Raw genomic sequence first — 19,508 nt, forward strand, 5'->3', positions numbered from 1 at the left:
AAAACAGAATATTTATTTAAATAAAAAAGAAAATAAGAAGTAATACAAATGAAATATTTACAACGAATACGTCTTTTTAATCATGACCGCGATTCTATATCCACTGTGTTTATTGCTTTTATGTTTTATTGCTTGTATCCTGCCAGTTGGGCCACTATTCTAACTGGTTATTCTCCCAGCGTTTTTATGCTATTGTTTTGTTTGATTGTACCTATTGGCAAACTTATGTTTCAGGCGCATTACGTTTTGGAAATATTGACGTAACTGAAGCTCAATTAACGATTAGTATACATTTAATGTCGACCGTGTTTGGTCGGGAATTCTGGTTAACGAAGCTAATATTTTTGGGTGTGAAGTGCGCACTGTCTTTATATTTTGCTTTTGGTATTGATCTTTTATTAGCCGTTCCCTTTACCAAAGTGATAAACAATGAAGGATGCGTTTTTTCCCCGAGTATATTGTTGACACTGATGATATTACCGGCATTTATAATTGTCAAGGAATACCTTTGCGGAGCACAACTCTTTTGCTTTATAGCCTTTGACTTGGTGATAGCTAAAATGGAATATTTGGGTTGGTCTCGTTTTAGTCTGGGCCTATTCTTCCTTAATCAATATTTTAATTGCGTAGTGCGTAAATCGCATTTACATATTTATCATACTTTACCAGCCACGCATTGCGGTCAATCAAGGCACTGATAGGGCATCTATCAGCAGTTCTAGCGATAAAATGGGGCCACTCATCATCGAAGAGCTACTTCCGAAACGAATGGGAAACATTAACCTCAAATAGTTATGGTCTTGGGTATTTTAAAGAGAATTGTGATCTTATACAACCTTATTCTTTAAATATGTGTAACAATTTTCCCGAAACAAGTAAGTGTGGCCACATATATGTATAATATATTAAAAATGTGAATTATATTTATATAATAAATATGAATTTGTAGTGTGCGCGGTACTACAGTGATATGGGATACCACAACTGGGGCCAGTTTATATAATACTACTGGTATTTTAAGGAAAACTTAGGAATACATAACTGAATGTTTGACTGATTTATTTTTTTTTTTGTTTATTTTCGATTTAGGTTGGACTGGTAGTTGTTGTGCTTCACAGTTCAAGATATTTAAGACCGCGTTCTGGTTTGCCCTTAAGCACTTGCTTTAGTGCCTTGAAGATCAAATGGCTAATGGACAATGTAACGTCTGTACAAGATCATATAACCACACGAACATTGTGTTGCGGTAATTTAGATTCATGGTTGTTGTGGGTACGAATCATGATCTTGTTTTTGTTTTCATTTGTAATTGTGTAATATATTGCTGCGATATAAAATTTAACTGGAGCCGAATCTTGCGGTATTCATGCCACAGATGCCATCAATGCTCAAAATACTGGTTTAATGAGTATTCGCATTTTGCAATCGGATAAAAGACTACGTGAGTATATTACCACGAATACATTCTAATTCTGAAGTTTGTGTTTATGTTATTGGTGGCCCCTTAGTCGGCATTCCCATAGCTGAAAAACTCTTTTTATTTATTCCTAGAGCATCAGCCGGCGTCTCTTTTAGGCCAATTATCTGTAAAGGTTGGTCAAAATGTATGTTCGATTAACGATAGTTCGTTTGTCTCATTGAATACGGGCGGGGAATTGATTGCATCTCAGGATGGCTTAATATCTGTGATTGCATAAAAATTAGATCTCAAGCGAAACCTTGCTATGTTAAATGCTGAATACGGCCTGGCTGCCAAAAGGTCTGAGATTGCTTTTGTACCCGCTTTTCACGGCTTATATTCGCCATATCGGCGTTACGAAGCCCGTGGGTAAGCAAAGAACAAAGAATACATTTTTAAATTATAAAGAGAAAATGAAATCAGTTAAAAAAAGTTAGAAAAACTTTACCAGATTTAACAAGTTAAACGACTGCTGAGAATGTTATTCAAGTGGCATTCGAGGCTACTGGTTTTCAAATACACGGAATACTGAAGGCTTTCAAACGTGACGCTGTTAGCAACAGCTGACGTCGTTCCGAGAGGATCGCAATAAGAATATGATACGTTTAGCTTCGATTGTTATATCGCGGCTGAGTTTAACTATACGCTCGTAGCGATCATAATATCATAAATAAGTTTTTATTAAATGTGGAATTATCTCAACCGAGGTTTTTCTTCTTTTATAAAAAAGACAAACATCACAGAATTATTGCTGATACTTGACCCATAACCATTAATTCATTTTCAACGTATGGCTTGAGACATATGGAGTGGGGTAACCATCCCAAATCAATTCATTAGATCAGTATAATAAATAAGAAAATATTTTTTTTACTGTGGTCGTGCCAGTTGCCCATTTGAGGCATCTTTTAGCTCGCGCTACCATGCATTCATAGCAAACCCATATCCCATATTTTCTGTGTTGGTGATAATTTTTATCAATGGTTTTAGCAAATTTCAGATCAATAAATTTGCTTTGAATTCCATATTTTATTTTTTTCTCTGCTGTCGTAAGGATCACGGACTTAATCTTTGCCCGTACGCGATGGACTGGACTAAGTTATCTAAAAATTTCAAAAGTAGGTATCTTATATAGTGCATTTTATTGTCAAACGTCCGGACGTACCAACATACTTTCATATTTCCATGGGGAGTATAGTAATGAAAGCAAAGATTAAAACCGAAGCAATTTGTTATGCAAACGTTCAAATATGAAAGAACTTAACGAATACATTCAGAATTGAATAAATTAACTATTTATTCACTATAAATACATGTATATGCAGTTTTAATAGCGTAGTGTAAGAAACTACAAAGGTGATGATGTATGCCTATATAACTAGGCTTCAAATTGAGTTTTCGCCTCTGACCACCATAGTCATCGTAAAGCGCCTATGTAATGCTACATCTTGTTCAGAGAACCTTTGCATTGGCCCTAAAAGAATTTGCACTATGTTTTGCGTAAGCAATATTTGCATTTTCTCTTGTTGTAGGCGTAAGAATATAACCTTTTTCTGAGATCTTAACGTCCTATTACGTTCTATGACATTCTAACGCAACGAAAGCAAACTAGAGGACAGGTCTAGGGAATTTAATGGACAGACTAAAGGACAATTGACTTAATAAATACAGAGAATTCCGATCGATCACAATATTAAAATGACTGGAAACACAATTCTCGCATAATATAAATGTGCGGTGTTGAGCAGCTACAATCTTCACTTGCACATCAGTTTTTGCGGTTAAGTTATACGTGTCTATTATAATTTAATAAGTATGAATATTAAGACTCAATGACATCGCATTTTCATTAAAACATTAAAACGAAATTTTGAATAAAATTAAAATATCATCAAAATTCGAATTTAACATTAAGTTAGTTAGTTAGAGGATTCGAAACGCGATTTTCGGTTTGCAAAGATTGGAAAACGCGCTGAAGTGGTAACTGCTTGATATGCTAAAGAGTGTTGAAAATCCTCCAATAAACTTATTTCGAGATCGTCCTCAACAACTTAGCACTACCTATAAGGATTTCGACTCTCGTTCATGTAATATTCAATAGTGAGAAAGTGGCGCAAGTTCTAGAATCAGCCTTAGTAATATTGGGTATTATATAGAATGGCCACAATTCACTGCTAATAAATAAAATAAATAAAAAAAAACGCTTAAAAATGCTTTGACATTTGCTTATGGTGATTACCCGCCAATGTTTGTATTGGAATTTTTATTCGAAAATACAGTCTATTAAACTTATAATCAGATTAGATTATTCCTGAACCCTTCCAAATTTTTAATTCTACAGGATTCCTTAGAAAGGTAAGTAATTACGACAACAAGATTTAATTTTTGATATTAGACGGCGAAACTAGGTAAATGATTATATTAGACGAGGTAGTTTAAGGTATTTATGAAAGTCGGGTTAATGGAACTGTAACGTTGGCATTTCTATGTTTGAAAAGAGCGTTCTCTCTTTCATGATCAATTTCTAAACATTTAAATAAAAGCTTTGTTAATCAAACCATTAAAGAATAAAGCATTTTTATTAATATTAAGTTTTTGACTAACTTTTACAATATCGTTCGTATCAGTTGTTGCAAAAACGTTCCTTGGTGCATTATAAAGAAAAAAAAAAAAAAAAAAAAAGATAATGGGAGGTTTTAGTAAATTTTTCAATGAACACTTAACTACGCTTACTTGCCGAGATCTTCACAAAGGAATATCTTGCAAAAAGCAAGCGTTAAACATAATCATAGGTTGTCCAATAAAATCATTGAAATTTGTTACACCGCTCGCTTTCGTAAGTTCTATTTGTGTTTAAAAATAACTGTGTTAGCTGATATAACATGTACATCACGTATACGATAACAACAAACAAGTTTCATTCAATGTTTATGAAAACAAATTCACATGCCGGCCTATTATCGGAAGAAGCTTCGCAAAAGTGCAAGAAAATTATATTTGACTTTGGCCGAATCTTTCATAACCGTCATCGTTATCTTATAAAAGATTGACGAAAGGCAAAAATATAAATTTACTTACTTTATAATATTGGGTGGGCGTGGTTGCTTTTTTCTATTTTTGTAAAATAATTTTGTGGAAATCGATATCGAGGAAAAGACACTGGTATTCTCGGTTTGGTGGTATAGACGTGTAGGCATTGCAGGCCGACTTGACCGACTTGGACCATCTTCATGCCTTGTTGCAAACTTGTATCCGATATCCGAGTGAGTGACAGACAACTAGACGAACATTCTCCCGATTCTGTAACTGACCAAAAATTTATGCACTTTGAAGCTTATTTCTCCATGTTATCAAGGAATTGAAACAAAATTAAATTTTGATATACCATAATATTGAACAGGCGCGATCAAGTTTTCCCATTTTTCCATTAGATAATACAGCGCGGCCCACAGAATATACGTACAAATCTTTGCAAATTTGTAGGCAGTAGTTTATGAGTAATGAAAAAATAAACATTTTTGCATTCCTTTTGGAAAACAGAGGTGTTCTCGGTCCACGTCATGTCCTTCGAATGGGCTTGTCCCGTTTTCAATACCCACCTGCTTGCAAGAACTTGCAATGCTTCTCCCAAATTTGAAGCCGATAGCTTAATTGTTGCGACCAGGAAGGTATTTAGCATATATAGGGACAAAGAGACGGACATGTTTAATTCGGCTTAGAATTTGATGCTGATCAAGCATAAATTCGGATCTCCGAAGCTTCCTCCTGGATGACGCAAACGTGTTGATAAAAATAATGTATCGCAAATAGATATAAACAACAATATTTGTACATAGACACATTCGTTCTTCGCTCTCCATTTGGATCCTAACGAAATCTAACATTGCTTTAAATCACACATTCTTATCCTTTTTGTCATTATTTCGTCTTTGTCATCAGACTAAGTTCTTTGTTTCATTTTCGTGTTTTCTTGTGGTAAAATTGAAGTTTTTGATAATTTTTTATGTAAACACAGCTCACAGGTCAGCAAAAACTAAAATTGTAGTTAACAGGTGCGTAAGTCTGAACTGATCCCGTGTCTTATGCTCATCAAAGATTTTATATTTCAAAAGGACATCAAATGGTATCGACTACCTTGTGTCGTTACTCATATCAAGATGAGCTTTACGTTGTAGTACAATATTTGCTTATAATTTGAACAACTATCGGATCGCTAGTCTACGTATACCATATATATATGTTAGAAGTTTCTGCGCATGAATACATTATAGTAGTGCAGCAAAAGCTATAAACGAATTGAAAAAAAAACTCTCCAGAATTAAATGCAATTGAATTTTTATAATATCCATGGATTCTAATCTACATGAATATTTTTCTTTACCTGCTTTTGTTTTTCAAGTTATCACTTTTGCCTAAAATTCGTACGCTGTCTCAAACCGAGTTGCAAGAGACGTTAAGGATTATTGCCACCATATCGTTGGCTTTCTCAATAAATGGTGCTACCGCTATGTGTCTAGTATGTTTGTTAGGGTAAGTCAAAAACAAATACACCGAGAGGGCTGATCGTTTTGGACGGATGGGCGTTTTTGCAAAAACCCCCTTTTTAATATAATAAGAACGCGTAATGGAAATCATTTCTGCTTACTCTTAAAGTAACAGCAATACAATTAATCAACGAATCAGGCATTCAAAAGACTATAACGGAATCAGCGGAAGGACAGGATACACTAGACGCAATTTTCGATTATCTCAATTCAACAGAGAATTTCAATTAAATTGAATTCGATGTTGACTCGGAGCTCTATTTTTGTGTGGACGCTACAGTGCGTAAATGTAGTAATTGATCAAGCCAGAGCCACTTTAAAATTCGACTGCCATTGATATATATGTGCTGAGTAATTTACTTTCGACATTCGATTGACTAAAACTAAAATTTTATGCCGAATATTGCAGTAGAGCCATGACTCACTAACGGCTGCCATTTACTGCTACGACTTAGTGTTGTTCGTCGAAAGAATGCAAAATGGTCAAAAGGCCAACCTATCAAGTATATATCAAGTAGACCTTCGAACAGGCTTATACCTAAGTAAATCCGATCATTTTGAAATTGAAAAATTAAATAAAATTACATCCAATACGACCCACGGTCATCACGCAGTGAAATTGTAATCGTTGGACTGTAAAATTAACAGCTTGAGGTCACGTAAATTCAAGCGGTTGCCCAAAATGGTCCATTAAGCTGAATGCTTGATAAGAGCACACTTGTCTCTAGGGATATTATATCTTGGCTCAGCCGATACTATCTAATGGAATTATCAACTTGTTGAGACGACCGCCTTCGACTTGTTTAATGAAGAGATTGAATGCTTACGTCAGTGTACCATTTCTTTGATCTGTTACTGGTTTAACCAAGCGAAAGCTAACTTTCTACATGTGGAATTGGATCAGTACAGCAGACATTTACGTAAATTCCCGGCAAGTGAACCTACAGAGAAAATATCTCAATAAGGTGACGTTCATGCGGAAAGACTCTTATTACGAACCAGTTTAATGAAATTATTATCTTTCCAACTAATTGTATCTTCGCTGCTATCTTAAGATTTGTAAAGCACATAATAGACAAGATCAACAGCGGAATGTGATAAGCAACATAACATCTTTCTTTTCTTTTGTTTTTCTTTTTAGAAATCTGCTCGGAAGACTTACTCTATATACAACAGTTTTCGTACCTTGTCTGCTGTCTTCTTATTGCGTATTTCTGATTGATACGAAAGCAGGGCAAATAGCAGCCGACGTCTTTTATCAATGTGTATGTTAAGCAGAAAATACCATCTATATTATTATTATTATATTCTCGACTTGTTTATCGAAGACTTTAGTTCAAGTTGACCTACGACGTCTTATACAGTTCCTTTAGGTTTTTGTTGCATGAATATGCGGACATCAGTCGAGCTAAATAAGCTCAACGTCGTATAATTTCGCTTTAAATTATTTAAAGGCATTTTAATCTCCAAATGGGAGTAGGTAAATTTCTTGACATCGTTTAAGCGCGTTAAACACATCTTAGCCAGCCCGAACATGTTGTGAAGTCTGTGCCATGTAATGTTTTAAACGATATTAAAATAAGTGCAAGCTTCGATTGTGTTATCATGAACAACCTGCGCAAAATAGCAGGCTAGGTTAGGAATTATGGGATTTAGCAGAAAACTGAGTAGAGTAGACCTCAGCCTGCTATGATGGGATGCGGTAGGAAGTAATCTAAATGATAAAGGAAAGACTAGACTATGAGGAGGTTGGACAATCAAAAGCTGTGAACGCAGCCACTGTAATGAAACAGAGAGCAGTGAAAAAGGGATCTTTGCTTTTTCTTACTTTTTATTGCGAGTTATGGTCGCTGTACAGATAAGTAATGTGACGGTAAGGAATGATTACAGATACAGAAGGGAGGAAAAAGGATCAGTTCCAATGCTCGTCCGATTTGATAGGTGGAAATATCTGGAATGGGCTAATTTGGCGAGTTTGCGCTAAAGGCGAATGCATTTAAAAAACGAAAGGGACAGGGCTTGGGATAACTTATTGTGTCATATAGGAGCAAGTCGTAGGCGGCTGACTAAGAGCGCTGAGAAAGTCGAGTAATCTTATTAATGGGCCTAATTAATGGACATATCGCTTTTATTTTCGGAGAACATCTGCAGTAGAGGTATATATGTGTAACTACAGAATTTGTGGCAAGGGTTTAACGTGGGTTCCTGCCTGTAAGGCTTAACCCCACGGTGGCCCAAACCACTTTTTAAGCGTACTACGCCCCCTGGCGAGTTAGACAATCCCCACAGAGTAGGGGCCTAAACAGCACCAGAGTCCAGATCAGTTTATTGTGTATGGAACAATAAACCCCACTCTGGTGAGTGGCGAGGGCCTAGCTGCACTCGATTGTTCCACTTTGGCTTGGAACTGCCAACCACAACCACCACGAGTACTCCCCGAAGGGCCGCACCCAGTAGTCAGGACTCACCAATTGATCAACTGACTGCTTCCGCCATAAGGCTTCCACTGTGCTTGTTGATCAATTACCACCTTTACCCGCAGGCATTCATGACATGTGTTCAAAAGTAAAAATAGGTAAAAGGGGAGAACTTATTCGTCATACCCCTTTTCCATTCTTGCATGTATTAATTAATTTACCAGACATTTTCTTTCATTCGGCCAAAGGGAAAGCCGTCCATCAATTCCTTTTTGCATGTATTAATTCATTTACCAGACATTTTCTTTTATTCGGCCAGAGGGAAAGCCGTCCGTCAATTCCTTTTGCATAAATAGTGTAATTAATTTATTTATTTGTTACGACTTAAGAACAAGTCCATCATATACCCGCAGGCATACGTGGCTTAGTGAGCGAGCTTCCTGACCCCCGTGGCTCCCAGTTTATTTTGCAAAGCCTTATGGCACACTTTGGGCGTTTGTTAAAAACAACCGTACTTGCTTCGGATCCTCCATACTTTCCTGGTAGCTAACACCAATGAACTACTTTTCTTCAAGATATATAGGTTTCGGGTATTGCACTGAACATGGTAGACTAGTCTAAAGCACTCTACCATGCACTCGCTAGATTACTACCTTCATTGTACTTAAACCCATTCAGTGTATTTCCTTGGTAGTAACTAGCTATTGAGTAAGAGCTCTTCTTCCAGCCAACCCCTCCACCATCTATCAGAAACTCGTCGCCGAGTTAGCAGCCCAAAACCTTAAACTCTTCTTAGCCGGCCGAAGCCGTTGCCCGGGGATCACCGCTGGGAGGTGAGAGTTTCGGCACATCTATACTTCTTATCAAAGCATAGTTCATCTCCCCATGTGTAACTACAGTATGTCCTCCGTCGCGAAGATGCTAAATAGTCTTGAAGATGTCTTACCATCCTTTAACGTTCGGGCACTTTACTGTATGCTGTCGCCAGTCGTGAAGCAAAACCTTAGACGTCACATCCACATGATCGGTAGAGGATTTTATAAAAAAGGAATACGTTAGATTGATTGAAGGGTAGATAAACTAGCTCAAGCGGAGGAGATATGCCTTTTGGGTAGGCGCGATCGTGAAATCTTTATTCGGGGATCGTTTTTGATAATTAAAAGTGATTTTTTTACTTAGAAGTTAAGACCTTAGATCTCTAGCTTAGATATAAAGCCTTTAGATCAAATCTCTAGCCTTCAAATTTATACTTATTTAAACAGTTTATAGAAACACTTCTGAGACGCAAAAATGTGATAAGTAGAACAGTTTCCGGATCTAAACTTATACAGACGATAATATTTGTGATGTGTAGTGGTTTGATTTTACATGGAAAACGCGAATACAATTTGAAAGAAGTTTGGATAGCTACGCCAAACAGGTTAACTGTACGCAATGGAGAGGAGAAATCCAAAATCCACTGTCATCTACATAAGGACATGAGTTGTCGCAATCATTTGTGGATTGGTATTCGTAACTATTTTTTGACGGGCTTGGCTTTGGATTTCGCAGCGATCTTTAAAGGGGCAGCGACTCAACCGACTTCACGAGATCTGTGGAGCAAAATAAAACATTTTCAATTGTTTTCAGCTCCGTTAGCTTGTCTGTATATTGCTCTATACCGGGTAAATAACTTTAATCATAAAAACTATTTATCCCATTATCTATGTCATTCCATCTTTACCGCGTTTCATATCAAAGCAAAGGTAGTTACTAGAAAGAGATTCCTTTTTTAGAATATATTTTATTGCAATGTGATCTACAATGTGATTGTGTATTCTTGAAATGATGGAAGACGAAAACTGAGATGAAAAAATAAAATTCGAATTCTCGCACCACTTGAAAACTGACCATGCATATCAAGATTCTACCCCAAAATAGATGACAAACTATGAAAAGCCAGTAAAAAGAGTTGCATCTGTAGCGGAAGTATAGGATAATTCCGAACTTTCAGCAGTAAGATAGTACAACATCAATATTACACATTTCCGAATCTTCCAAATATTACTTTCATTCTCATCCTTCATTCTTTCATTCGTTAATCAACTAACTAATCATAAAGAGAAAACTTACTAATGCTAAGGACAATATGTTCAACTTCAGCTTCAACACAATGGTTGCAGTTTTAAAATTTTTATTGAACACTTTTTTGAATACAAACATATATTTAGTTTTTCTTTTGCTTACAGTCAATCCATTGCTTTTTGAATCATTTCAATAATTTTTCGGATCAAATTAATCATGCTTTAGCTTCATGTTGCGCTGGCCTATGTTATTTTCTCTATCCGCAGCGGACCCTATTTTATTTTGCGGTGTTACAAGCTGTTCAAACGTTGTGGCAACTCTTTAAAATTGCAAATTCAAAAACTACAAATAAATGCTTCAAATTTTTCCTAAATTTTCCCTATCGATTAATTGCGTATCCTTTAACTCAGGCATACATGGCGCATGTGTATGTTATGAAACCACAGCTTTGCAGCCGCTTTACTGTTAAAATTTTAGACAATGCTACGAATGATCAGTAAGTATAAATATCTTATTTGATGTCAGAGCAAAAGAATTTTAATAATATAAGAACATATAAAGAATTTCGCATAACTACCACTATTAAAATCTTCATCACCTTCCACACTCCCACTCATTTCATTTGCTACTGGTGTCGAAGTTATTTCTAAGAAAACATTTATCCACTAACGTGACGGCTACCACAATTGATTTAGGATTAACACACTTAGCTTGTCGCATTCCACTCTCCGAGTCCTTTCTATGATATCCATGTCGTTAGTATTATTAAGAAAAAATTAATCCACCAGTTCGCGCTATTGAGGAATGTAGTGAGAAAAAGAAAATTTAATCACTTGCAACTTTGCACGTCAAGAGTAGAGTGTTTCGTAAAGTATTATTATTATTATTATTATTATTATAAATTCAGCCAGAGAATAAATTTTAAAGCTAAATTCTTAAAGCACTAGCATCTAAGGCTTTCGGCTTTATTAAAAACTCTACCGCACTTGAAATTTGAACCCACGACCATTGAGTTGCTAGTCGAGACTCTTGCCTACTCGGTCACTCAGGCGGGTTTTCATAAAGTAATGATTATTTTTGTTCAGAAAAACGTTCAAATTACGCTCCACTAAAGTCTTCTGTTCTAACCAAATTTGCTCATTGTCAATACCAACCTGCGTGCAAAAACTTCCAATGTTTTTACCAAATTTGAAGTCGATATCTTCACTTTTCCGCTCAACAGATTGCCATTAGCACATATCACACAGACGAACAGACATGGCTTAATAAATTCAGAAGTTCATGCTAATCAAGACTATACCGTATACCTTATAAGGTCTCTGAAGCTTCCTTTTGATTGTTACATACATTATTAAAAAAAAAGCAACATGACAAATACCTCCATCCTAAAGTGGTGGGTATACGAAAATTATTGAAAAATATTAATGAAACACAAGACAAAAAGAAGTTTACTTTATTTCTTTTTTTTTTTAGTCGAGCGCTATGGTCGTAGGTTCAAATGTCAGGAGCGATAGAGTTTTCAATAAAACTGATAGCCTTAGACGCTCAATTATTCGTAACAATAATAATAAAGTAAATAAATTTGCTTTCAATTCGGAGCAAGTTAGTTAATGATTTGGGGTTTTAAGTCAGATAACAAGAAGATCTGATTTTCGTCTCTTTGACGACTAAGGCAGTTGAAGAATTGCAACAGATGACATAGCGCGGTATATCTAACGGTCGGCCTCGCTGCTCTATAAGGTGATATTGAATTTTTTGAAGCTTCTTTCTTAACATACACCCGGTTGAGTTTCTCTTACCTTAATATTTTTGACCATGTCTCTGCTTAACAATGTTTCCAACTTTTTTAAAGTTTTCCTATAATAACCTATAATATCTTAACAGATATGGTTTTGAGAGGACAAAGTAATTTTACACACAGCACGTAAAAAAGAACGGACTGCATCGAGTTTGAAAAGGAACATCATTAATCAAAAATCCCATATCATCTAATCAAGATTTTACACGATTATAAATTGTAAAAGGATACGAATCTAAAATTATATGAATTTTTTCTCATTGTAGAGCCACTGCTGTTATGAACTATGTTCAAAAATCTATACACCTTGCTAAGAACAATCTGCTGTGATACAAAAGCGATCATAAATTATAATAATATTTTTGTACGCAATAATTAGTCGCTATACTTTAAGTAAAATTTTACAAATTATTAAAAATTATGCATAAAAGAGACAGAGATGGCCTCTCTTTCTCTCTATCCCTGCTTTGTTAAAATAAAATATACACATATATTTTTATATACCTTCACCATCGCTTGACTACCACATGTCCGCATGAATAGCGGAATAGGTAAGAATCGCAACTGAATGGGGTCCCGCTATAGTGAGCGCTTATTCGCTAAGGGCGTAATATTTACCGATTAGGCGCACATGAACTTGGCTGCAGTAGTTTCCCTGTTTCTTTCTCTTGCCTCACTTCTGTCTGGCCGTCAGCGTATTACGCCAAAGAAAGGACCACATTAAACTTATACGAGAAACATTAAATATTTTACACAGTCCAGTCCGATACATTCCAGATCAACAAACATACAACTTTTTTGTTCATAGTTGATTCGATTATTAGCCATCTTAATTGTGGATGAAAACCAACACAATTTTTGACTGTACTTTGACCAAAAGTAAGTTCTAAATAAGTAGCATTGTGACAGACATTGGGATGTAACGAGACTTGGGTAAACGCATGAGAGATGAACTGTTCACCGCCCAAAGCCATAAAGTTACTTGTTTTATTTAAAATAACTTTCTCTAATCTTAATCAAGTTAAATAAGGCCACATGACAACAATTCTTGTGGCCTTTGGATAATAAGTACAGTAAAAGCTCCTTATTCGCGGGGTATACGTTCCATAAAAATGCCGCGAATACAGAAACCGTGAATACGGAATGGTAATTTATATGGGATTATAGGGGATACGTTCCTAGGTGACAAAATAAAAAAAAAATCATATATATAAAATAATCAATTTAATTGAAGTTTTTAAACATTTTAAATAATTATCTTATGGCTTAGGCAATGGTTTGAAGAATTTTGTAAGTTTCTCTTCTTTGGCCGTTTTTAAAAGCTCCTTTAAATCAGACTGATACGCAGCAGTCGCATTAGCAATTTGCCTCTTAAAAATGAGACTTCGTTTCATAGACGGATCAAGGTTCATAAAGAAATCGCCAAGCTCATTTGCCATTTTTAAATCTTCACTACGATTTTTCAAATTAAATGTCACGTTCCCAGTGCTTGTTGAACCCTCTTCTTCAATGTGCTATGAATTTAACAGTTCCTCCAAGTCGGTTTCAGTCAAATTTTCATCTTGCGACTCAAGCAATTCCTGTATGTCACTTGATTCTGTCTGTTTGAACCCATCTCGATCTATTCCATTCGCGATTTCTGCTATGTTTGCAGTCAAAGTTTGAATTTGCACAGATTCTTCGTCATTTTCTGCAGTCGGAGCACACCACAGTTCTTTCCAGCAACACTTCAATGCGTGTGGCTTCAGTTCTTCCAATGATTGTTTTATGTTTACGACGCATTTTGCTACGTCAAATTTCTTCCTGCATTCCATAAGGCTTATGCATGTTTGCGATGGCTTAGGCGTTCATTTGCAATTTGGTCCTGTACCGGTTGTAAGTGTGCTCCTATGCTGATAGTGTACATGCTTTTTTTTTCTTTTTTCTTTTTCTTTTTTTTTCTTCTTATTTGTTTTATTATGCTTACACTCAATTTTATTGTTAATTAATATTAGTTTTGCATTAAGAGCCTATTGAACTCGACTGTTATTTGTTTAGTTGAGTTTCTAGTATAAGTGGAATAAAATAAAATAAAATAAAATAACATTCATATCAGGATTGCATTCCATATTAACCCTTATGATTTTGAAGGTTCGTCTAATGTAATAGAGCTTAAAGGCCTGAATTATTCCTTGGCCCATAGGTTGAAGCAAAACCGTCGTGTTGGGACGTAAAAACGTCACTTTTATATATTGTAGTCGCGAATATAGGAATTAGGTCGCATTTTTTTAATCCGCGAATAGTGAAACCGCAAATAAAGGAAGCGCGAATAAGGAGCTTTTACTGCATTATATTTTATAAGAGAAAAAGGGAGGGGGGCAGATATATATTAAAAAAGTATCAATATATATTGAATACAGTTGGCAAAAATTTGGTATTACATTATATTTTCCTTCTCCTTAATCGCTTAGGCTACTGCATAAAAGAGTTGAAAGACTGGATATGTGAAGCAGTGAGCAGTTTATTGTCTATTCTGCCAACTAACTAATCTATTTTCTATTTCTATTCCATCTATAGCATACCAACAAAGGTATTAATCGGTTTTGTCTGCTTTACAAAAACAGCAATTCCTCACCCTATTCACGGTTTGAATTTGACCTTTGACCGTAATTTAAAGAACAAATCTTCCATTTATTTAATTCATAAAATTTAATTCAATTTCCGTTAAGCTCTGCTATCGAATTACAAAAGCTTACCTCATATTTAAAATCTATTGAAGCATTTTAAGTGATATTATTGTAATCATTAGCGCAATTTTGACGCAATGTTTACGTATATCCCCATATCGCATTATGGTTAAAATCTTGAAATTGCCACAACCCGTTTATAAATGATCTTATAAATTAAACGATTTTAAAAAGGAAGTAACGATCGTTTTCCATTTCTCTTGCAATCAAAGATCGTTCGCAAAATTCGAAGCAAACCTCCGGTTTGTTACATAAATATTTTTCGGTGATTTATTCACTTATATAAATTTCATAAATTTCAATTAAATGCATATTCATAACTCGCATATTCAACTTCGTTTCCCTTCCCTAGGAATTTTCTTTCGATTATTAAGTATTTTACCAATTTAGATCAATAAATGCTTTTTAAGTGAAAAAATAATGAAAATACTTGCAAGCACCTATTATACGCTTTTAATGTAAGAAAGATGTATTCGCATTAGAACGAATCATTGACTGCTATCCGAGTCTATTGCTAATGTTACTGTCCAATCGCGTGCCTGTCTTAATGGAACTATACTCAATTACGTATGGAATCTTTGTGTTGAATATTGTCACGAAATTTGTGCGACTCTTTTCAAAACTCGCACTTTTCACCTTTAAAATAAACTTTTTATGCCAACTGTTTTTTGGAGTTATTTCCATAGCTTTGGAACAATTTACGAACTATTTGGCTTTATTAGGAAATTTTTAGAACTAGGTAGTTAATTGTGACTGTAGTTTTAGAATATACGTTCCATATGAAGAGTTTTTATTTAAATAAGTAAAAATATTATACTCGGGCGATTCCCACTATTAAATAAGTCACACGACATAGGTGATTCTTCGTGTAATTTCGTCATAAAATATCACAAATTATATCTTGTTTCCATGTAAATGGATATTTGTCGTGAAAGGTCTAATATGAGAGTGGATCCAAGACGTGAACTCATATGAGAAAGGCTATCAACTGCATTGCTTTCAGCAAAGAATGCATCCGTGGTCGTTTGGCCACCCTTTATTTGAAAATTGAAGATGTCGGAACAGGCATTCTTTGATTATATTCTTAAAACCGGACAAGAAAATTAAATAACAAACGTTATTGAAAACGTTATTGAAATTGTCGCAAGGAACTCGAAAGGAGTTAAAAAATCCATAATTGCGTCTACATTAGTTAAGTTTAATTAAATGGAATTGGCGAGTTACGGGGCAGGATACATTAAAGTCAATCTATGCCTTTCTAGCGAGAGTAAGATAATTAGCTTGAGTCTATATTCATAAAATGGCAAGGAGCGCTTCCCAGATTGCGTGGCGCAAATACAAAAGCTATTTTTGGGCTAACTCAATTAAGACAATATAGCATTGATAACTAGATCAAGCCGAGCATTTGACGCATACTCAAGAACGGGCCTGACCAGACTCATGAATAATCTTTTTGTTACATAGGAGTCATCAAATTCCTTCGACCACTGTTTCCTAAAGCCCAGAAAATTTTTCATTTTATTAAGTGTTTGAAGCGAAGCTTGTTATGAAAAAAAACAACAAATTCAAAAAGTGACGAGCCTTCTAACGTTATTAATATGGCGAACCCTGAGAAGAGGAGATCTTCTAAAAAACGTCAATATTTTGCATTTACTCAAGCTTACAAGTTGCATGGCGTCATAAGACCATGCAATTTATATCAGCCTGGAGCACCTGAGGAATACATCTGAGAAGTCAAAAGATAGAACCAATCTAACATTATCTGGATACATCAGAATTTTGGTGTATTTACTAACCACGGGGAAATTGTTAAGATATAAATATGGCCTAAACGGCTACCTTGAAGGACCCCCAAGAAGACCATGTTTTCATTCGAGAGATTGAATTTAAAGAGAAGTTTTTATTTTCCATTTTCCAAATAAGATGCTATGTACTTACTCAGTTATGGCGTAAATTCGACAAAATCAAGTTCCCGAAGTAATAATTTATTTTATTAAAGGCCTTATTGAAATCAGTATAAATTATGTCAGGCTGACCACTGTGAAGTTGTTTTTTATTATCAGGCCAACCTTTTTTTGTATAATCTTGGTATATTTTACTAATCGAACATAAAGAGTTTACCAGTTATAAATACAGCTGTGCTTAGCTAATCGAGTGAATATTTTCGATATTACGCTGTTTAGGTTTCGACTTGCGTTTGAATTCTCCATACTTTCTGAAGTGCCGTTTGCGGGTCAAAGACGAGAGATGCACAACTCCACGAGAGGTGTTGTATGAAGTCATTCAATTCTTACCAGACCAAAATTCAGCACGGACTCAAAACCTTCTGCACAGAGGCTAACCGAACTGAACAAAAATCGAAAAGTTGATGTCTGTCTAAACTTGTTAAATCGTTTTGAAAAGTGCAACTATCTTCAACAAGTTATTACGGTTGATGAAAAATGGATTCTATACAAACACTATTAAGTGACTAGAATACCTTTTCCATTCACCGCATTCTTTATTCTTTTTTAATCGAATACCCTAAACAATCAAGAAATATTTCAATTTATTCTTGGATTATTTACTGGTCTGCTGAGTAAATAGAAAATATTTATTTACAGTTTTAGTTGTTTCTGGTGTATGTTTAAATAGCATATTTTATTGAAATTTATTTTAATTATTTTAAAAAGTTTCCCCTACCCTGCGCTTAGATACGCACCTAAATGGCTTTTATATGAAACACTTTTATTTACCCTCTTTTTTTAAATGAAAACCAATCGGCCCGCGTAATTGTGCATACCATCGACTGCTATTTACCCGTGCATTCATTAAATTTTATTATATAAAATCAGTTACATTTTATATTTAGATAACGATATTACGCTCATTAATTTATACATACATACATAATGTAATTAAAAATTATATACACATGCAAATTTTACACCTAATCATGTTGAACATGGCTGCAAATTTAAATATTTAAAAACAATAGAAACAAAAAAGGGGGAGAAGAAGTGTGATTAGGCGCCAGCTCGCCAAGTATAACTATACATTTCGTGATGATACACTAATCCTTGTGCCTTATTTTCATGGAAAGGCGTACTTTTCACGACAACCCTTTTACGGATTAGAGTCTAATATATTAATGTAAATGGCCCAAAATATACAAAAAGTTAAACTTATTTGTATCAAGAATTACGGCGCAATAATTTGACGGTAACATCCGACATGAGGCACAATAAAACATATTTCCACAAAATCCATTAAACGGCCCGGAGTGGAAATTAATATTTGGCATGTACCCTTGACCATATTTTCACTTTGATATTTGGACGAAGTACCCCCGCAAACGATACGTATATTTAAATACGAACGTAAGGCAAATTTACGTGGCTCATTGAATATATGGATAGCAAATTCGCGTGTAGGCGACACAACCAAAGCGTGTGGCGTACCAATCGATGCTTCAGCATTATCATTCAGCAACAGATTGATAATGGGTATAAGAAAGGCCGCGGTTTCGCCGGTTCCAGTCTGCGCACAAGCCATCAGAACCCACCCACTTCCTACTACTGGTATAGAAGTCGGAATGAATGGGTGTAGGTACTTTATAACCGGACCGTTTTATATTTTTTAAAACAATATCTCGAAGGCCAGCATATAAAAAAAATAAATAAAATCTGTTTGTTTTTATTTTAATTCAATTTTATTCCACTACATGCAGTATATTAGTGCAGTAAAAAAAAGGTTGTTCCACATAAACTACATGGCGTCACATTTCGTGTTTTAAAATTACTCTTGATATAATTTGCACTACATTTCAGTAACGTGGGCTGTATAATTGGATTTTATAATTAACAATTCAGAAACTGCACAACAAACTTTCTGCTTAAAGATTTCAATTTGCCAGAATTCGAAGTTCGTTGATAGTCATCCGCGCGCAAATCAGCCCACGGCCCTAAAACTTTATATTTTTTTATCTAATATTATACCATCCAATTGTTGTGCGTACTATGTGGGCTTTTAATCTAGTTTTAAAATCGACCAAACAGTAATGCTTTTTTCAAAATGTATGGTCGATTTCTTATGTTATTTTGTAGGCTTTTAACGTACGTTTGTTAAACTAATCAATTTACGTCGCATAGATTAAGCATAAAAGGATTTTTTGCCTTTTTTTCTGTTTTAATACTTTAAATATTTATTTAAAATATAATAACGGTATAATACATAAATATTTTTAATTTAATAATAAAAACTCTTACTAAAGTCTTATTAGAAGAAAAATTAGGAAATTAAATTTCTTAATTGCCAAGGAACAATGTTTATTTATAAACTAAATTAATAGTCACCGTAACCTTTAGATGTCATTTGCCATTAATTTATAAAAAAAATCGAAAATTGGGGATATTTTCGTATTACCCGTACGTGCACTTAAAATACAAAAATTGTTCGAAAAGTAGATGATGGAAAAGCCGGCAGTTATAACTCTACCACCGGACTGTATGTTCATAGTCC

General features: G+C 34.9%; 2 protein-coding genes across 2 annotated transcripts; one reads left to right on the plus strand and one right to left on the minus strand.

Moving 5' to 3' along the window:
• Window positions 1-4,135: 4,135 nt before the first annotated feature.
• On the plus strand, window positions 4,136-10,984 carry LOC119639049. The gene is made up of 5 exons (XM_038036219.1): window positions 4,136-4,295; window positions 5,859-5,989; window positions 7,145-7,268; window positions 9,683-10,084; window positions 10,649-10,984. Exons 1-5 carry the CDS (start codon window positions 4,146-4,148, stop codon window positions 10,982-10,984), a joined length of 1,143 nt encoding a protein of 380 aa, XP_037892147.1. The 5' UTR covers window positions 4,136-4,145.
• Window positions 10,985-18,188: 7,204 nt separating this feature from the next.
• On the minus strand, window positions 18,189-18,542 carry LOC119639050 (ATP-dependent RNA helicase vasa-like). The gene has a single exon (XM_038036220.1). It carries the CDS (start codon window positions 18,540-18,542, stop codon window positions 18,189-18,191), a length of 354 nt encoding a protein of 117 aa, XP_037892148.1.
• Between the last annotated feature and the right edge of the window lie 966 nt (window positions 18,543-19,508).

The sequence above is a fragment of the Glossina fuscipes genome, unplaced genomic scaffold, assembly GCF_014805625.2.
Source record: "Glossina fuscipes isolate IAEA_lab_2018 unplaced genomic scaffold, Yale_Gfus_2 111, whole genome shotgun sequence".
NCBI classification, from domain to species: Eukaryota; Metazoa; Arthropoda; class Insecta; order Diptera; family Glossinidae; genus Glossina; species Glossina fuscipes.

What these genes read in the sequence shown, in the direction of transcription:
- LOC119639049 (XM_038036219.1), top strand. Translation starts at nt 4,146, where the DNA reads ATGGGAGGTTTTAGTAAATTTTTCAATGAACACTTAACTACGCTTACT. An exon ending in CCGACGTCTTTTATCAATGT is followed by an intron (nt 7,269 to 9,682) that starts GTATGTTAAGCA and finishes TTATTTAAACAG; the next exon opens with TTTATAGAAACACTTCTGAG. An exon ending in TGTATATTGCTCTATACCGG is followed by an intron (nt 10,085 to 10,648) that starts GTAAATAACTTT and finishes TTTTGCTTACAG; the next exon opens with TCAATCCATTGCTTTTTGAA.
- LOC119639050 (XM_038036220.1), bottom strand. Translation starts at nt 18,542, where the DNA reads ATGGCTTGTGCGCAGACTGGAACCGGCGAAACCGCGGCCTTTCTTATA.